Source organism: Arvicanthis niloticus, chromosome 21, assembly GCF_011762505.2.
Source record: "Arvicanthis niloticus isolate mArvNil1 chromosome 21, mArvNil1.pat.X, whole genome shotgun sequence".
Classification (NCBI taxonomy): domain Eukaryota; kingdom Metazoa; phylum Chordata; class Mammalia; order Rodentia; family Muridae; genus Arvicanthis; species Arvicanthis niloticus.
The window spans coordinates 26,689,917-26,710,735 of NC_047678.1; the positions used below are offsets into that span (position 1 = coordinate 26,689,917).

Sequence of the window (20,819 nt, forward strand, 5' to 3'; positions counted from 1 at the left end):
AACCAAAAAAACCCTGTTTTTATTTGGAGTCATAAACTCCCCCAGAAGTCTCTTATTTCTGGCCCCCCTCACATTCCCACCCAGAATGACACCCAGGAGTCTGAATCACGCCAGGCAAGTTTTCCTTCCGACCCAGAACCCTGGCCCTGTAGGTGTCATGATCAGGACCTCAGTGTGTTCTGAGAACAGGAGAGCTCTTCTCTGGGTTAATGTAGTTCATTATCAGTGTCAGCTGACCTCTGGTGAGGCGCTTATGGCAGATGGCAGGGGCATATGTGAGAGATTATATCATCCAGTAAGAAGCTAGAAATTTAGGGTGAACCCTGCAATCGTCCTTTCCAAGGGAAGCAACTTCAGTGACCTAAGCACCTTGAGGTAGACCCCAACTTACCTCTTGTTAAAGCATTTAAAAAAAAAGACATATATTTTATGTATATGAGTACACTGTAATTGTCTTGAGACACACCACGAGTGGGCATCAGATCCCATTCCAGATGGTTGTGAGCCACCATGTGCTTGCTGGGAATTGAACTCAGGACCTCTGGAAAAGCAGTCAATGCTCTTACCTGCTAAGCCATCTCTGTAGACAACTTACCTCTTTAAAGGTCTTTTAAAAGGCAGAGGTAGGTGGATCTCTGAGTTCAAGGCCAGCCTGGTCTACAGCCAGGGCTGCACAGAGAAACCCTGTCTGGAAAGTAAAAAATAATAATTTAACTTCTCTCTTTTTCTCATTTCTCTCTCTCTCTCTCTCTCTCTCTCTCTCTCTCTCTCTCTCTCTCTCTCTCTCTCTTTCTCTGTGTGTGTGTGTGTGAGAGAGAGATACTGATTTGAGAAGTGAAATAAAATTGTCACAAAGACCTGTCTCTTATGCTTTCCAAATAGAGGTTAATGCATCTTTCTGTAACCTACACCGACATCCTGCCTTCCCTTACCCTATTAATTTCACATTGACACTTCTAGTCTCACAGCATGACCCCCTTCCCTTCAGTATACTCTCCTATACTAATCATGTACATTCTGAAAGAACCACCCAGTGACTCCTGGGACCATGACTCTGAGTGGACTTCAGGCCTCATGCTGTCAAGATGGATCTTTGGGAGGTGGGAGGTGGGAGGGTCAGCAGACAAGGCTCACCTCATACAGCAGCTGCCTTCCACCTGTCTGCTTGCATCCCTGTCATCTCTAAGGGCAGAAGACGAAAGGGAATATCTAACCCAGAACTGAGATGATGGGAGCCCAGGCTGGTTTTTGGAGTATCCTGGGCACTAGGTGGGTGGGTGAAATATGTCAGCCATCCAGTGCCTCTGTCATAAATACCTTTTGCCTCCCTTGCGTTCATGTTCGGGATCATGTCTCGTTGTTCTGACAGTACTCAGATGCAGCCACCATGATCTGAGATTTCTTTTTTTTTTTTTTTTCTTTTTTCTGTGTAGTCCTGTCTATCCTGGAACTCACTCTGTAGACCAGGCTGGCCTCGAACTTAGAAATCCGCCTGCCTCTGCCTCCCAAGTGCTGGGATTAAAGCAATTTCTTTACTTACAAATATATCTAGGCAGGAGAGATCAACTCATTTTTACCTTTTAAGATTCTGAGCTAGTTGTTGGCAGTGGTGGTGCACGCCTTTAATCCCAGCACTTGGGAGGCAGAGGCAGGCAGATTTCTGAGTTCGTGGCCAGCCTGGTCTACAGAGTGAGTTCCAGGACAGCCAGGGCTGCACAGAGAAACCCTGTCTCAAAAAACCAAAAAAAAAAAAAAAAAAAAAAAAGATTCTGAGCTGTCTTTGACCCCAAAGCAATCCTCCTGCCTCAGCCTCTTAAGTATTGGAATTATAGGTCAGCCACTTAGGTGGCCACTTATAGGTCTGACTTAACTACTTTTAAAATATTTATATAGTATTTGAAGGTATAAGCAGTCTATGGTCATACCACCCTGAATGTGTCCCATCTTGTCTGAAGGTATGAGCAGACTATAAATAAATCAATAAATAAATCATTAATTATTCAAAAATATGAATGAAGTGTTACCATCAATTATACACCTTTACATCAATGGACCAGTGATTGCCATGACTCTGCCTTGAAGCCAGTTTATGGCAGAAAAAGATCAAACAAGCAAACAGGCATCACTCTGCCTTTTCCTTGGAAGTGACTGTTACCTGAGTCACAACTGCCCTTATGACATCATGGGTCACCCTCCTCTGCTTTCTGTTCATGCCAACGCCAGAGCAGCACAGACCTGAGGGGATTTGAACCATCTACACCCAATCCATGCGTGAACAATGGTGAGCAGGAGAAGGCTGACACATTATGCTTTTATGTCCCCATAGGTCTCTCACGACGAGGGGACCCTCTGATGCCTCAGAGTCTGGGAAGGAAGTAGTTGTGGTGGGGGCACACACCTTTAGTCCCAGTACTCGGGAGGCAGAGGCAGGCAGATCTCTGAATTTGAGGCCAGCATGGTCTCCAGAGCAAGTTTCAGAATAGCCAGGGCTACACAGAGAAACCCTGGCTCACAAAGTGTAGGGGGAAAGGAGAGAGTCTGGGGAGCTCTGGAAGTCAGGGATGTGGGCACAGAAGAGTGAGGGGAGATGGCAGACCCACCCCTGACTTCCCCAATTGCTAAGCACAGGATGAGGAGCAGCAGAAGCCTGAAGACCTTAATGCACCTACTGACGATGCCCCTCAGCAGAAGCAGCAGCCAGCTGATCTATCCTCAGAGAAGGCAGAGGTAGGAGGAGATTGGGCCTTGGTGTCTCCTCCGGTCCTTGTCCTTTGCATGGTCCATAGCTCAGAACTGGGGCAAATGGTCCCTTATTGCCACTCTCTCCTGTTTCCTTTTCAGGCTAAAATTCTGGTTCAGAAATGGAAAGCAGACAATGTTAGTGTGAAGTTGGGGAAACTATGGCTCAGACTGAGGGACTGGGGCTGAGCCAGGGAACACATTTATGGAATAGGATAGCTACGATGTTGGGAAGTTGGCTTAGAATTGTGTGTGTGTGTTTAGGCTTGTGCACATATGTCTGCTTGTCAATTAAGATGAGAACTGTGCAAATCATCAGGCTTGATGGTGCACACCAATTGTCCCAGCATGTGGGAGGCTCAGGCACTTAGGAGAGAGGTTGAGGCCAGGAAAGATTCCATAGACTCAAAACATACATACATACATACATACATACATACATACACACATACATACACACATTTACACACATATACTCAGACACACACATACACACATCACATACACAAACACACTCATACACACTGACACATATACACACACACTCATACACACACACAATTGGGGTAGGGTGGGAAGAGAAGAAAGAATGGGTAAGAGAAGATTGGACTGTATGAATTGAAAGAAACATAACATGAGGGTTCAACAAGAGGGATGAGGAGGTGGAGGACAGGGGAGAGTCAAGAGGGACAAATGAACAAGGGGCACCAATTCCCCAGAAGGTTCTAATGGGAGGGAACCTGGTTGGTTAGGTGGGCAGGTTCAGCCTGGCATAACCACTTCATATGGATAGGGTCACAGGGTTTGCTCTCAGCCTGCTAACCTGGTCTATGGGAAAGCCGGAATGCCAGGGCTGAGACTCAAGGAACACTGAGTCTCTGGTGAGACTCACCCTCTGAGCTGCTGGTGGCCTAAAGCCCAGAGGGTGAGGGACAGAGGCAGGACACCAACCCAATCTTCTAGTTCCAGCCAATGTCCTGACCAAGGCTATGAATTTCAGGAGAAAAGGGAGGGGCAGCAATGGACAGGGAATCAGGACCCTTTTCGGCATCTCCTTGTGCTGAGGTGGATGAGGAAATTCACCGAGCTTTCCCTCTTTTTCTTTGCAAGTCCAAAGAAAACCAGGAGCTTTCTGAAAAGGCCCAAGCTATAAAGATCCAAGCTTGGTGGCGCGGTACACTGGTACGTCGGGCACTGTTGCACGCAGCCCTCTGTGCCTGGATCATCCAATGCTGGTGGCGGCTGATTCTGCCAAAGATTTTGGAGAAGAGGCGGCAGTCCATGCTGGATACCTTCCAACAGGAGCAATGGGCAGTCGTCAGGTTGCAGTCTTGGATCCGCATGTGGCGGATCCGCAGGCGTTACTGCCGGTTGCTTAAGGCTGTCCGGACCATCCAGTCTCACTGGAGGTGTCATGCTTGCTCTTCACGGGGTGTCATCAAGGGTCAATACCGAATTTCGACCAGCCAGATGCATCTTGAGCTGGAGGTCTTGCTGGGTTCAGGGCCTTGTATTGTGACTGAATGTATTCCCCTCCCAATAAAGCAGTGAGGCGGTGGTCTTACGTGGAGTTTCTGTCTAACAAATTCCTGGAGGGCATGAGGGGAAAGTCTTGGAAGTTTGTATACTAGTTCTGGGGAAGTGGCAATCCTGGGTTCTTGCCTCCTTGCTGGACTGGCTTTTCATCCTCAGCTTCTGAGTCTAACTTGATACTTAAACTGGAAGCTGTCAAGAGAGTCTCACTAAATTCCTCCTCTTCCTCATCCTCCTCTTCCTCCTCCTCCCCTTTTTCCTCCTCCTCCTCCCCTCCCCCTCCTCTTCTTCTTTTTAAATTTTTTTTGAGATAGGAGTTCTCTATGTAGCTCTGGCTGTTCTGGAACTCTGTAGACCAGGCTAGCCTCAAACTCAGAGATGTATTGGCCTCTGCCTCCCCAGTGCTGGGATTAAAGCCAAGTGTCACCCCTCCCAGCCATACCAGATTTGTATTCCCATTTTTCTCTTGAGGTTCCCCCCCACCTCCCCCCCCCCCCCAGGAGACTAGGCTTACCTTTTCCCATATCTGGCCAGTGTGAGAGGTTCTACAACTGTGAGTGGCCACACTTCGGGTGATGCAGACCCAGAAACTGAGGAAGTTTTAGCTTTGTTTTCCTCTGCAAGTGATGATTCAGGCAGCGCTAGGCTTTCTGAACATTTCTTCCTGTGGTGTATTGTTCACAGGGTGGAATTAGGGTTAGGTAATGGCAAAGGTCAATAGTTAGCCCAGGCTAGGTGGCCCCTCTTCCTGTCTGGATATTGTCATCCCAAAGATACTTACCGAAAGGGAGGGTCTCTAAGATCTGGGTCTTTCCCTACAAGACTGCCCTGTCCTGTGTCTGTTCAGAGCCTTATTGTCTTATGCCCACTCTGAAGGACTTCTGCGTTCTTGCCTTCTTGTGTCTTACATTCAGTGTCGTCTCAGGGAAGGATGCCCTGAGAGCCTGGGTCAGATCCTTGGCTCTGCCTCACACTGTCACTTGGCCATGTCACTTCTCTCTGAGCCTCAGCTTCTTGAACTGGACTTTGTGATTGACCAATTTCAGGGCTGAAGGTCAGGGACAGGTTTTTGTTTCTTCCAAGCATCTCACTGTATACCTTAAACATACACATTGTTAATTACATCTCGATAAAAAGCTACAAAGTAATCGGCATCAGCAACAAAGATCCTGGTGGTTGTTAAAAAAAAGTGGCCACTTTGACCAGTTATAACAAGTACAAAGAGATTGACAAACTGGGCCTAGTGGTACCTGCCTGTGATCTCAGCACTTAAGAGAGAGGCAGGAGGAGTGCTGCAAGTTCAAGGCCAGCCCAATCACATGGCAATTTCTGGGCCAACCAGAGCTCTGTAGCAAAACTCTGTCAAAGCAAAAGTAAAAGAATCCTTCTCAGTGGACAGACTGGAAACAGATCTGTGCCAGCATGCATGGGTACAGCTGAGGTGGCCTCTGGGTTTCTTGTTTTTCAAGACAAGGTGTTTCTATGTAGTCCTGGTTATCCCGGACCTTGATTTGGAGACCACGAGCTGGCCTCTAATGCCTGCCTCTGTCACCCAGATGCTAGAATTAAAAGGTCTGTGCCACCACATTCAGCACTGCTTGCTTCCGTATCTACACTGAAACTGTATTGAATTGTTACCTTCAATCCCACGGTAAACTCAGTAAGCTCCCCTTCCAAATTACTATTTTTTTTAAAAAGTTTTTGTAAAGATCATGTGTTGTGGTTATGTCTGTGTAAGGGTGTGTGCAGGTATGTACAGGTATGTGCAGGTGTGTACAGGTGTCTGTGGAAGCCAAAAAGAGGCTCTCCAGTCTCCTGGGACTTGGGTTATAGGCGGTTGTGACCCACCAGGTATGGCTGTTGTGAACTCGGGTCCTCTTCTAAGAGCAGCAAATGCTTTGTAACCACTGAGCCCTCTCTCCAGCCCCACATCTCTAACTCTTTTTTTTTTTTTTTGGTTTTTCCGAGACAGGGTTTCTCTGTATATCCCTGGCTGTCCTGGAACTCACTCTGTAGACCAGGCTGGCCTCGAACTCAGAAATCCGCCTGCCTCTGCCTCCCAAGTGCTGGGATTAAAGGCGTGTGCCACCACCGCCCAGCCATCTCTAACTCTTAATTCTGAATTGGAGGTGAGTTCTAATTCCCACAATTGGAAACAAATGGAGTCTCCCTTGTTGTGACAAGACAGTGGTTGCCGCCAGCTTCCCTTCTGCACAGACCTGCTCCTACCTTGCCTGAGTAGTGGCAGACCCTCTCATTGACTCTTGGACTCTCTGCACTTTAAATGGCTCAGGCTTCTGCCCAGTCAGAGCCCTGTTGCTCTGCAGAGACAACTCCTCATCCAGCCAGGGCTAGAAATGGGATGTTCAAGTTCTGACTCCTACAGAGCACAGATGCCCTTTCCCATCTCACCCAACATGATGTAGCTGAAGTTTGTAGAGTAAAAGCCCGGGGGCTCTGGAAGCCCCAACAAACCAGGCTTAGTCACCCATCTCCAGGATGCCAATTAAAGGGACGAGGAATGGCAAAAAAAAAGAGAAAAGAAAAGATTAATTCAATGCGGCTGCAATGCAAAGAGGAACAAATTAAGGGATCCAGTGACTGCAAGTCCTTTTGGGGGGAGCTGAAATCAATTTTAGGTTTAAGTAGAACTGGTGCAAGGAGCAGGAGGTAGGACTTATTGAGCATGGTCTAAGCGTGGGCTCCTTAATCCATGTCTCCGTTCTGGTCCTGCAAGATGCTCTACACAAGTCCTTCTTCCTTGAGGGGGCAAAGTGGTCCTTAGGGATGGTTACTTGGGCTCCAGGGTGTAGCTTTGTTCTCCAAGACAACAGCCATCATCCGGGGTGGTCTGTCTTGGAGGTTTGGCAGCTCATGGAGTTTAAGGTGACTGTGTACTACTTCTGTGCCTTGAAGGGAATGAGATAGTTCAGATACTCCTTGGGCGATTAACAGTTAACCTGCAGGGGTCGCCAGGTGACCTAAAGGGAAGGAGACAGGCACGAAATGAAGGAGAACATGTCATGCTTTGGTCTTATATCTATTATAGTTACTCTGTGGGCCCATGGGATAGGCTCTTGGACCCCTGTATGGACCCTTTCTTCCATAGCCTGGATTTTCCGCTGGTCATTTCTCCTGTGGCAGTGCCTTCCTTCAAGAACTTGGCATTCTCACTGGCTGTGAGCCATGTGACTCTCTTCCTAGTTCCCATAACACCACTTAACTCAGTAACTTTCAGAATTGTCCCGAAGGGGGCAGGGAAAAAATAAAAAAGAAAGGACAAAAGGAATCTAAACATTCCGTTAAGAAGCAGAATCAAGTCACCTTCAGAAAAAAAATAAGATGACTGGCTAAGTGTTTCAAGGCTTCATCCCAAACCTCAAGGAAACAAGCACTCAGAGAAGTTGGAAAATGCCCATCAGACAACAGGCCTGAGTGCTGACCACAGGCTCTGGCCTTCTCTTCACACAGGAACAACAGGAAAATATGTTGGAAGCCGACTTTAGCAGAAAGCGGCTAGATCAACTTTGCAGCCATCTGGAACCATATACCCTGACGAAAGATTTGGTTTTCAATAGCCTACAACAGCTGAAGCACACTCTGATATCCCACATATTTTGTGTTGCTGTTTACTGGCCCCAGCTGCAAGGTGCACGTGGTAGTCACGCCTACAAGACATGCAGTTCACGTGCTGTCCACGTGCTATCTACACCATACATGCTTATAAGGCGCATGTGCTATCCACGCCTGCAAGGCATTGCGGTGCACGTGCTGTCCACGCTATAGACGCCTGTAAGGCTTACGTCATATCAACACCTGCAAGGCACGTGGTATCCACGCGCCTACAAGGCACGTGGCAAAAGCCTATAAATAGCTCAGAATTCCCTTCAATAAACGAGACTTGATCAGAATCTCTGTCTTGTCTCCATTCTTCGCGTCTCTTCCCCTTTATCCCCACTCTCTCTCTCGCTAGACCCTGACCCTTGGACCGGAATGGGCAGTACGGGCTGCAACAGTTTGGTGTCCAACATCGGGCTCCAGTTAGTGCAACAAAAATAGACATTAATCTCCAGGGCGGAACAGACGACTCACTGGTTAAGAGTGTGTACTGCTCTCGCAGGGAAGAGTTCAGTTCCCAGTGCCCATCTCTGAGCTCCACAGCTTTCATATGTACCCCTTCCCTGCATACACCATGCATATAATACAAATAAATCTCTAATTGTACTTAAAAATCAGGAAGGAACATAAAGTAGATAGCAATTATTAAAGAAGGCAAAATGTGGAAAGTAGATCAATTTTTATCTATCTATCGTCTATCTATCTATCTATCTTTCTTTCTTTCTTTTTTGTTTTTTTTTGTTTGTTTTTTTTTTTTTTGTTGTTGTTTTTTGGTTTTTTTTTTTGTTTTTGTTTTTTTTTTTTTCGAGACAGGGTTTCTCTGTGTAGCCCTGGCTGTCCTGGAACTCACTCTGTAGACCAGGCTGGCCTCGAACTCAGAAATCTGCCTGCCTCTGCCAAGTGCTGGGATTAAAGGCGTGCGCCACCACCGCCCAGCTCTATCTATTTTTCTATGTGTGTGTGTTTGAGACAGGTCTCACTATGTAGCCCAGGCTATTCTGATACTCATTATGAAGACCAGGCTGGCCTTAAAAATCACAGATATCCAGCCTCTGCTTCCCAAGCTCTGGGATTATAGGCATGAACCACCATGCCCAGCTGATCCAAGATGTTTTACATGTCTTACGAAAGCCAAGAGAGGCTATTAGGCCATCTGAGTGCAGAGGTGGCAGCTGGTCCAGAGATTGCTAGAGATGGCTAGAGCAGGGGCTGTTTGGCTCTTTTCCAGAGGAGCAGCTAATTCTTCATGCTGCTGAAGAAGAGGGTCTGTCTCTGGGAGGACCTGTAACTGGGCCCAAAGCCTGGTGTGACACTTTTGCTCATGAACACTGGTATTCCGTCTCTATAATTCATTGAGTCAGGAGTGGGGTCCTCACTCATCAAGAGGCTAAGGTTGGGATCTAGAAACAAAGATGAACATTCAGAAAAATAATCAAGCTTTTGAGGAGGCCAAGAACATGAAAAAGCATTGCTAATCCCACAGCAGGAGTATGATAGTCAAGAGAGGCTTGACTATCACTTATAGAGAGAATGTTTTTTAAAGCTGAGCGTGGTGGTTCACACCTTTAATCCCAGCACTCAGGAGGCAGAGGCAGGCAGATCTCTGAGTTCCAGGACAGCCAGGGCTACACAGAGAAACCCTGTCAGGAAAAACCAAAGGGGAGGTGAGGTGTATTTTTTTTTTTTTAAAAAAGGAATTTTTTGCTGGGGTGGCGGCACATTTCTGTAAGTCTGCAGAATTTGGGAGGCTAAGGCAGGAGGATAGTTTGAGGCAAACCTGAGTGAGCTATATAATGAGATGTTCTCTCAAAAACAAAAACAAAAACAAAAAAACTCCAAAGAATGGGGCTGGAGAGATGGCTCAGTAAGAGCACTGACTGCTCTTCCAGAAGTCCTGGGTTCAATTCCCAGCAACTACATGGTGGCTCACAACCATCTGTAATGGGATCTGATACCCTCTTCTGGTGTGTCTGAAGACAGCTACAGTGTACTCATATACATAAACAAAACAAAACAAAACACTTCAAAGAATGTAGGATGTAGGTCCATAGTAGAGTGAATGAATGAGCAAGTCCATTCAAACACACACACACACAGAGGAGAGAAATTTATTTTTTCTGGATTTTTAAGAAGATGTATTTATTTATTTCTATTTAATGTATGAGTGCTCTGCTGCAGATACACCCACAGGCCAGAAGAGGGCATCAGATCCCCTTACAGGTGATTGTGAGTCACCATGTGGTTGCTGGGACTTGAACTCAGGACCTCTGAAAGAACAGCCAGTGCTCTTAACCACTGAACCATCTCACCATCCCTGAGAGAGAAATGTAAAGAGTGAAATTGATATCCTCAGTGGACGGAAGAGGTTTCGTCATGCACGAGATAATCATCCTCAAAGATCCATTAGAGGGGAGAACAACAGACCATTTGTTGAGACCCACACTGCCCCTCGCTTGGGGACCACTATGTTGCGGCCCACACTGCCCAGCTTGGGGGCCACTGTGTCCTGGCCTGAGCTGCTGCTGTGGTCTGCAGGTCAGGGTCTAGCAAGAGAGAGAGATGGGAAGAATGGAGACAAGACAAAGGTTCTGATCAAGTCTCTTGTCTCCTTTCTCTAGTCTCATTTATTGCAAGGAAATCCTGGGTATCTATAAGCACAAGCAGGGAAACACAGCTGAAGACACTTTACCATGTGCACCTTGCAGCTGGGAGCACTAAATAGCAAAACAAGATATGTGGGATAAGTAAGATGTTTATCAGAGTGTGCTCAGCTGTTGTAGGCTGTTGAAAAACAAGTCTCTTGTCAGGGTATATGGCTCAAGATGGCTGCAAAGATGATAGCCACTTTCTGCTAGGAGTCGGCTCCCCACAGAGCATTAACTGCTGGGGTGAACAACAGAGAAGGCACACCAAGTGCCTTCAGGACTGGAAAGTTTGCTGCAGAAGTCCTTCTTGGTTTGCAGTCCAAAAGGGCAGAGAAATGCAAAGATCAGAAAAACAAGACAAAACTGGAGAATCAATAGTGCAGAGGTTCTAGCCATGGCTGAGTTCTTGAGAACCAAGAGCAAAGATGGAGAGCAGCCTCATTAAAGCATGGACAAGATTCCTAAAGGGACTCACTGGCCCTCAAAAGATGGCGACAGATGGTGCTCCCCACACCAGCTACAGCACAGTGTCATAACCAGTGAAGATAAAATACTTAGTAGTCAGAGGAAATGAGATAAACAGGTTACCTATCCAGGGACCAAATATCAGGTCAGCATGGGTGTACCTCAACATCCGGGTAAAGGAAGGGTATGGAGGGACCCCAGTGCTCTGAAAGAGGTCAAGGACTGCTGAATGACCGCCAAATGTATCACAATATGTATACACACACACACACACACACACACACACACACACACATATGGTCTCAAGACTATATATTGTTCAAGACTAGCTGAAGATGACCTTTGTGAGTCAACTTGACCAAGAAGCTAGAGTCATAGAGAAAGGAGTCTCAACTGAGGAAATGCCTTCATGAGATTCACCTGTTAGCCATTTTCTTAATTAGTTACCAATGCGGGGAGAACCCAGCCCATTGTGTGTGATGCTGATCCTGGGCTGGTGGCTTGGGTTCTATAAGATAGCAGGCTGAGCAAGCCAGTAAGCAGCAGCACCCCTCCATGGCCTCTGCATCAGCTCCTGACTCCAGCTTCCTGACCTGCTTGAGTTCCTGTCCTGACTGCCTTTGGTGATGAACTGTGATGTGGAAGTGTGAGCCTAATAAACCCTTTCCTCCCTAACGTGCTTTTTGGTCATTGAGGTTTGTCACCATAGTAGAAACCCTGACTAAGACAACCTGAGTCTCTTAGTCTTTCTGCACTCTCCCTCCCCCCAGTGCTGGGATTACAAGTGCACACTTTTTAAAGTCAATTCTGGGACGAAAGCTCAAGGCTTCACGCTTATGCAAGCAAATATTTTACTTCAGCTATCTCTCCAGCCAGTCTCCGAAAGTATTTCTGGGGAGTTAACTCTAAGATAAAAGCAGATTCAGGAGTGTGGTACAATCAGCGTTGATGAGCTAAGACTTATTATCACAACCAAACAGTGTGGGGCAGTGGGCTGTGAGAGGCAGCTGGGCACGTGGTCAAGCACAAGCCTCGAACCCTGGACCCTAATGGGATGGTAGGTGTTCAGTCTTGCTCCTGGGCCCCTGGTTCCTTTCACTTAGCTTCAGCTCCCCACAGCCCCTCTCACAGAGAGGTCTATGGCCATCACTCATGTAGGAACAGTGCCTCAGGCTCTCCTACCTCATCCCATCTAGATGAGGTACCTCCAAGCTCTCAGACCAAGCCAATAGGGGTTATCTGCTGTTAGACCCTAACCCACCCCAAAACTTATATAAAGAGAGAGAGAGAAGTAAAGGTGTTCGAGAATCATCCCGTTGTCCAAGAGTCTCTGTCACAAAAGCTGTAACACTTGGGAAGAGATCTGCTCTCCCAAAGCGCCTTTAGGACCCTCCCCTCCTTGCTAGCTAGCCAGCTTCTCACCGGCCCAGCCTGGACTGGCTTAGCGCAGAGAGACAGGTGCAGCACCTGGGAGCAACAGGGTGGCGACATCGGAGGCAGTGGAGTACAAATGTTAGCTACAAGCACCGTGGTTTTGCTTTTTTTTTCCCCTTAAATGTCCAGACCAATCAAGTGGGACCCTTAGACCCTGTGGAGAGGGCTGAGATGCGGGAGAAAATGAGGAGGCACAGCAAGTCAAGAAGTCTGATCAAGCTGGCAAAGATTTTATTGTTCACACAGGTTATATACTCTGAAAACAGGATATGGGGAGGGGCAGGAAAGGAAAGAGGGCTTTGCAGGTGGAGGAAGCTAGCTGCAGCTGTGGGGTCTAACTAACTTATTCTTGCAAAGCCTTGCCGTTACCAGGGGTTCTGAAAACATCTATCTAGCAGGATGTTGTCTAAATCTAGAGATCAGGAGGAAGAGTTACTAAGGTGGGTTGCTATGAGGCCTTGTTTGTAGTTCTGAGAACTGACAAGTGAATCATGGAAGGTAAGCAGAAAGAAGAATAATAGGAAAGCCAAGGGTGAGTGTTGCCATGTCTTCCCACACTTAAAAATTATTTTTATGTGCATTAGTGCATGTATGTGTGAAGGTGTAATTGGAAATATAGACAGTTGGGAGTTGCTATGTTGGTGCTGGGAATTGAACCTGAGTCCTCTGGAGGAACAGCCATTGCTCTTAACCACTGAACCATCTTTCTAGCTTCCATATGTAGGCATAATGTTATTGTGCATTGTGTAAAGACACCATGATTATTCAAATGGTAATTTCTGTGCCCCCATATCTGGTTGCAATCCTTAGTCTGTGAGTCTTCTTTCTCAATGTCATATAAACATTGCTCCCCAATTATTACTTGATTGGTTATTAAAGCTAGCTTATCAGCCAGTGACTGGGCAGGGTAGAGAATAGGAGAAGACTTCTGGCCAGGGGAGGGGCAGGAGAGAGAGTGGAAGTGGGGGTTTGCCACAAAGATAGAGTCCAGGAGAGACCATTGGAGAAATACCTGGAGCAGAGAAAGCCATAAAATGCAAGGATCACGAGGATCTTGGCTGGGAGGTAGCCAGGTTAGCATAGAGGATTAAAATAAAACAATATCGCTCAGTTGTTGTGCCTTTAAAGCTTGTTAAATAAATATAGTAGTTCACCCTCAAATATTTGAGAGGTAGCTGGGTTAAGAAGAAAACTGCAGCCGGGCAGTGGTGGCGCACGCCTTTAATCCCAGCACTTGGGAGGCAGAGGCAGGCGGATTTCTGAGTTCGAGGCCAGCCTGGTCTACAGAGTGAGTTCCAGGACAGCCAGGGCTACACAGAGAAACCTTGTCTCGGGGAAAAAAAGAAGAAGAAGAAGAAGAAGAACACTGCAACACTTATAAAAAAAACTGATAAATTTGCTTTTTCTTCTGTTCCTCCTCCTCCTCCTCCTCCTTTTCCTCTTCCTCCGCCTTTTCTTCCTCCTTGAGACAAGGTTTCTTTGTGTAATAAGCCCTGGCTGTCTTGAACTTATTTTGTAGACCAGGCTGGCCTTGAACTCACAGAGATCTGCCTGCCTCTGCCTCCCAAGTGCTGGGATTAAAGGCATGTGTTATCATGTCTGATTTTTTTTTTTTTAAGATTTATGTACTTATTATGTACACAGTGTTCTGCCTGCCCGCATGCTTGCACACCAGAAGAGGGCGCTAGATCTCATTACAGATGTTTGTGAGCTACCATGTGGTTGCTGAGAACTGAACTCAGGACATCTGGAAGAGAAGTCAGTGCTCGCTCAACCTCTGAGCCATCTCTCCAGCCAGGATTTGCTTTTTTTTTTTTTTTTTGGTTTTACTTTTAACTTTTGGGTTTAATTTATCAAAAAGCACAAAGACCTAGGAGAAGAAAAAGATCTTTATTATTAGTTTATTTTATCTGTATGGAGATTTTGCCTGCATGTACGTCTATGCCTGGTGCTGGCGGAGTGACAGACGGTAGTGAGGCTTGGGGATTGATTTTGGTTCTTTGGAAGAATAGTCAGTGCTCTTAACCGGTTAGCCATTTCTCCAGCACCAGAGGAAAAAGCCTTAAAAAGGAAGAAGAGGGTCCTAGAATACATGTGACATGAGACAAGACTGTGGTCTACTGGGGAAAGGAAGGGTCCAGTAGGAGCCGGCGGAGGGACTGGGGTGGTGGAGGAGAGCGAAGACGTGGTGTTTGCATATAGTCTTGTATTTGGGAGACAGAGGCAGGATAATTAGGAATTCAAGGCCAGTCTCAGCTATATAGTGAGTTTGTGAGCAGCCTGGACTACACAAGACCTTGTCTCAAAAAAACAAACGAGCAGCCCCCCCCCCCCCTCAAGAAAACCAAGAAGAACGGGACTGAAGCTCAGCAGAGAAGTGCTTGTTCCATGACTGTGAAGACTTGAATCTAAGACCTAGCACTCATTAGTAAGCAGCAGTGAAATGGGCTTGTAATGGCAGCGCTGGAGGCCCCTGGGGCTTCAGAGTTGGTAGAGGGGACTTAGAGAGCACTGGGCCAATGAGAATCTAAAGACAGAAGAAAAGGCGGGGACTATGGGATGGCTCAGCATGTAAAAGGATTGGTCGAGCAAACCTGACAACCTGAGTTCCATCCCTGTGTGAAAAAGCTGGAGAGATGGCTCAGTGGTTAAGAGCACTAACTGCTCTTCCAGAGGTCCTGGGTTCAATTCCCAGCACCCACGTGGTGGCTTGTAACCATCTATGACTGCAGGCCCATGGGAGGCCCTTTTGGTGTGCAGTTGTATAGGTAGAGCAAACACCCTTATACACAAATAAGTAAATCTTTAAAAAAACATGAATCAATACAACAAAATCCAAAAGAACCCCCTAAACAAAAACAAGATAATAACAAAATCCAATTAAACTGTAGCAGCAATAACACAAGCGGAGGAGGAAACAGCATCTGAGCAATTATACTTAAGGTTGACCCACAGCTTCTATACATACATGTACATCTGATTCACACACATGTGCCCCATACACAGAAACATGCACACACACATAACACACACACACACACACACACACACACACACACACACACACACACAGTATGTATGAACATGTTAAAAGAAAACTTTACATATTACTTTACGTATTACTTTACATATTAATCTAATTTCTTATATTGTTTTATAGCTTTATAAGATTTATTTTATTACATGTCTGGATGTTTTGCCTGCATTTGTGTCGGCACACCACACTCATGTAAAGCCTGTGGAAGTCAGAAGAGGTGTCAGATCCTCTGGAATTACAGACAGTTGTAAGCTGCCATGCGGTTGCTAGGAACTGAACTTGGGTCCTCTATAAGAGTGGCTGACAGTTGTTTAACCCCTGAGCCGTCTTCCCATCCCCTTCCTTCATGCTAACTTTTAAAAAAAGATTGACTTATTTTATGTATGTGAGTACACTATCGCTGTCTTCAGACACACCAGAAGAGGGCATCAGATCCCATTACAGATGGTCGTGAGCCACCATATGGTTGCTGGGAATTGAACTCAGGACCTCTGGAAGAGCAGTCAGTGGTCTTAACCACTGAGCCATCTCTCCATCCCCCCTCATGCTAATTTGAAAAAATCCTTAAAAAAAAAAAACAAAAAAAACCAAAACAAACAAGTAAAAAAAAAAAAAACAAAAAAAACCGAAACAAACCAAAACTCTTTTCCAAAGGAAAAGAAACACAAAGGCAGCCGAACAGAGCTTCTCTTCAGGGCTGGTCAGGGTTTGATACAGTCACTGCAAATAGTTTTTCTCATTCGGAAAGTTGGAATCTTGGTTCAGTCAACCATTCTTACTGCTAAGCCATGGAAATCTGTGGTGGTTGGGCAAGTCAGCTCCTCCAGCTTTGATTTCTGTGATGAAGATGTAGAACTCTCAGCTCCTCCTGCATCATGCCTGCCTGGATGCTGCCATGCTCCTGCCTTGATGATAATGGACTAAACCTCTGAACCTGTAAGTCAGCCCCGATTGAATGTTGTCCTTATAAGAGTTGCTTTGGTCACGGTGTCTGTTCACAGTAGGAAAACCCTAACTAAGACAATTTCTGACAATCATTTGTGGAATCCATGATGGCTAAATGGACAATGCCTAGTAGTTTCCTAGTGATAGGCAAGGCAGAAGATTCCATAATTTCCCATATGTATTAATGGATATTTCTATATCTATTAGTAACATATCTACTAATGGATACAGTGAGAAGCTATGGGCTATAAGCACTGCACACTTTCGTCTGTCTGTGGTGGTGAGATCAAAGCCCCCAGGGCCTTGCACATGGACATGCAAGGCAAACATTCTGGGTCTGATTCTCCGCCCAAGCCTTTCATAAGCTTGTCCCACCTCCCGCCCCCCAGCACCCCCTACCCTCTTTTGTCCACTCCTATTTTCAGTTTTATTGGGCTTGTCACATCTAGGAAGAGTCCGTGTCAAGTGCTGCTGAGTTTTCTTCCCCTTGACTCCAACAGATATTCTCACATATATTTGTTTCCTACATACTACATACTATTTTTAGAGGCTCATTCTCACCACTTCAAAGCTGGTGTTTGCCCTGTCAGTAACAGCAGCTGGTCTGTACTGGTGCATCTGTCAACTCATTAAGAGCCAAGGAAAGCCACTTGAAAACCCTTGTTTGGAAGTTGGCTATTGATGTTTCCCCCTCATGTCTTCAAGTCTCCGAGCAGCTTTTTTTCTTATGAAGGCTAGTAATGCTGTTTGTTTTCTCTGGACACATTTCTTCAGCTGCTGCAACCAAACTGATTTAATTAAGCTCACACCCGGTAACAGCTTTCCTTGTTTGGTTAGCACATGAACAAGTTGGAATTTTTTAAAAAATATTTATTTATTTATTTTTTAATTTTTTGCAGTCCTGCCTTCACATTTTAGTTTTGGAAAAAAGTTCTGGTGTGGTGAGATATGCATCGCCACTGAGTGTTCTCAACCTTTGTGCTCACTGCTTTTCCATGAACTGGAAAGATGGTGGTTTGTGTCATCTATTAATGTTGGGGGCCGACTTTTTTTCTCTCTCTTTTTTTCTTCTTCTTCTTCTTTTTTTTCCAAGACAGGGTTTCTCTGTGTAGTCCTGGCTGTCCTGGAACTCACTCTGTAGACCAGGCTGGCCTCGAACTCAGAAATCCGCCTGCCTCTGCCTCCCAAGTGCTGGGATGGGGGCCGACTTTTAGCAGAAAGCGGATATCAGCTTTGCAGCCATCTTGAGCCATATACCCTGACATGAGACTTGGATTACAATAGCCTACAACAGCTGAGCACACTCCGATAATCTTGGTTTAGATACCTTGGGTGTGTGAGATTAAAGGTGTGTGAGATTAAAGGTGTATAACTTAAGAGTGTGACTTAGAAGTGTAGAGATCAGATTTAGAGATAAGACCTAAGGGCATGATTAAAGGTGTGACTTAGAGGCATGGCTTAGAAGTGAGACATATAAAAGGCAGAGGCAGATGGTAGAGAATCAGACAGAGATCAGAGAATCAGACAGAGGAGACAGAGAAGGAGACACTTAGAGGAAGAGAGACTGAAGAATAAACGGGATTGAATCACACTCTGTCTGGTCTCCATTCTTTGAGTCCGAGTCCATCCTCTCTCTCTTGCTGAACCCTGACCCGTGGACCGGAGCGGCAGCTTGGGCCGGGATACAGTGGCCGCCCAAACGCGGGACAACCCGGGCCTCAACATTTTGCTCGGGCCGCGACATTTTTTGGCCGCCCAAAGTGGGGTAGCTCGGGCCTCAACATTTTTGGCGCCTGAACAGGGACTCGAGCTTGGGCCTCAACATTTTTTGGTGCCCGAACGTGGGGCTAGTGCGGTTCTCAACATATTAATACGGGTTTATCTTAGTTGCTTTACATTCCATCGCTTATTACTTTATAGGTATGGGTGTTTTGCCTGCATGGGTGTCTATATAGAATGTGCATGCAGTGCCCTTAAAGGCTAGAAGAGGGTGGTGGATTGAAGTTACAGATGGTTGTGAGTCACCATTTGGGTGCTTGGAATTGAACCCAGGTCCTTTGGAAAAGCAGCCAGTTCTCTTAATCACAGAACTGTCTCTCCATCTCCTTATCTTAGTTTCTCTGTTTGTGACTATGATAAAATCTCTGACAAAAGCCACTTAAGGATGGAAGAGGTTAGTCTGGCTTCGAGTTCAAGGTACAGTCCATTATGCCCAGGGGGTCAAGGCAGCAAGAGACTGATGCTGTTGGTTGAACTGCCCATCTCAGCAGATGACCTTTGCCCCCTGCATATTCCTTCCCACTTCCCTAAAACTACGTAACCCTTGATTCATCCTGAATAAAGCTGATCTATCTCCCCAAAGCTGATCTGGGGGTGTCACCATCTCCTTGGTACTCAGGGGGTTTCTGATCTCCCTGTCAGTCACCCCATTCCATATTCTCTATGCCCATAAATCAGATCTAGTCTATTACCTGTCTTTCTATATCCCAAATAGTTTAGCATAAGCATGACAGTCCTCCAATAAAACTTTCTGAACACTGACAGACATTTGGATTTTCCTTTTCTTTAACTTTTGTGGTCCTGAGGAATGAACCCAGGGCCTCCCACATGACACGCCAGCACTCAACCACTGGGCTGTATCTTCAGATCTCTTTTTGCTTTTTATTTTGAGACACAGCTCATTAAGTTGCCCAAACTGGCCTTGAAGTCACCATGTAGCCCAGGAAGGCCCTGGGTTTGTGATATACCCAGTTTGAGCCTCCCAAGTGGCTGGGATTATCACTCTGCTCTAGGCCTCACTCACTTATGCTTTGTGAAACACAACTATTCTTTTGTGGTGTTCTAGCTACTTAAAAAAAATGTAAAAGCTACTTTTCCTAGGATGCAGAGGATCCTGGATTAGATTTGACTTACAAATTGTAGCACTTTAGCCAGGCTCTAGTCAGTGCCTACCATGCCATTCACTGCTTAATGGAATGTAGGTGTCTAGGAGCTAATGTGTGGAAACAGAAGTGTTTTTTTTTTTTTTTTCATGTGTGTGGCATGCACATGTGTGTTGAGGCCTAAGCTGGAGTCCCTGTTCGGGTGCCAAAAATGTTGAGAACCGCACTAGCCCACGTTTAGGCGCCAAAAATGTTGCGGCCCTCTCGACTCCACGATTGGCGGCCACTGTTTCCTGGCCCAAGCTGCTGCTCCGGTCCACGGATCGGGGTTCAGCAAGAGAGAGAGTGAGGACGGACTTGAAGAATGGAGACCAGACAGAGTGTGATTCAATCCTGTTTATTCTTCAGTCTCTCTTCCTAGTCTAAGTCCCAAGTCTTGAGTTCCTAGTTCCTAGTTGCACTCCTCTTAAGAGTCTCCCTAAAGAGTATATTTCCTCTAAGTGTCTGATTCTCTCAACTCTCTTCTGTCTGCCTCTGCCTTTATATGTCTCATTTCTAAGCCATGCCTCTAAGTCACACCTTTAATCATGCCCTTAGGTCTTATCTCTAAATCTGATCTCTACACTTCTAAGTCATACTCTTAAATCACACACCTCTAATCTCACACACCTTTAATCTCACACACCCAAGGTATCTAAACCAAGATTATCGGAGTGTGCTCAGCTGTTGTAGGCTATTGTAATCCAAGTCTCATGTCAGGGTATATGGCTCAAGATGGCTGCAAAGCTGATATCCGCTTTCTGCTAAAAGTCGGCACCCAACACATGTGCATGCCCTAATGCAGGTGTGAGCATGTATTTGTGTGCCTGTGGAAGTCTTGGAGGGCAATGATTCTTCAGCTGACACCCACTTTCTCTTTTATTTTGATACAAGAGGTCTCATTGCCTGGAACTCACAGAGTAGACTGACTGGTTAGAAAGTTCGGGCATCCTTCTGTCTCCTTTACTTCAGTGGCCCTGGGGTTACAAACATGTGCTACTGAGCCCAGTTACTTTATGCAGGTTCTGGGGACCAAATCTTACACAGCTATCAGCATAATATCTGAACTCTCTTCCTAGCCCAAAGATGCTATTAAAAAAGATTCATTCTTATTTATTATTCATAAAAATGATTTATTCTTATTTTATGTGCATGAGTATTTGCCTACACACATGTCTGTGCACCATGTGTGAGGTGTTCATGGAAGCAGGGAGAGGACTTTGGGTTCTCTGGAACAATTGTGAGCCACTGTGTGGATGCTGGAGAAGAAACCCAGGTTCCCTGGAGCATCACCCAGGGCTCTTAACTGTTGGGCCATATCTCTGGTATAAAGATGTGGGTTATGTGGGTTTGTATGTGGGTGTATTGGACCCTCCCGTCATAGCCAGTGACACACAACACAGGTGCTGAGAATGTTGGTTGTTAGAAGCTGTCCTGATGCCTGTGTCATAGGCACCCTTATGACATCATCACTCTTTCCTA

General features: G+C 46.0%; 1 protein-coding gene across 2 annotated transcripts; it reads left to right on the top strand.

Moving 5' to 3' along the window:
* The first annotated feature begins 1,694 nt into the window (after positions 1-1,694).
* Iqcf1 (IQ motif containing F1) lies at positions 1,695-4,297 on the top strand. Of its 2 annotated transcripts, XM_034484540.2 has the most exons (3): positions 1,781-2,281; positions 2,629-2,727; positions 3,850-4,297. In XM_034484540.2, exons 1-3 carry the CDS (start codon positions 2,279-2,281, stop codon positions 4,288-4,290), a joined length of 543 nt encoding a protein of 180 aa, XP_034340431.1. In that variant the 5' UTR covers positions 1,781-2,278; the 3' UTR covers positions 4,291-4,297. The 2 variants fall into 2 exon arrangements, with proteins under 2 accessions (XP_034340432.1, XP_034340431.1); XM_034484541.2 differs by lacking the exon at positions 2,629-2,727 and having other exon boundaries at positions 1,695-2,281.
* Positions 4,298-20,819: the final 16,522 nt, after the last annotated feature.

What these genes read in the sequence shown, in the direction of transcription:
- Iqcf1 (XM_034484540.2), top strand. An exon ending in TATCCTCAGAGAAGGCAGAG is followed by an intron (nt 2,728 to 3,849) that starts GTAGGAGGAGAT and finishes TTTCTTTGCAAG; the next exon opens with TCCAAAGAAAACCAGGAGCT.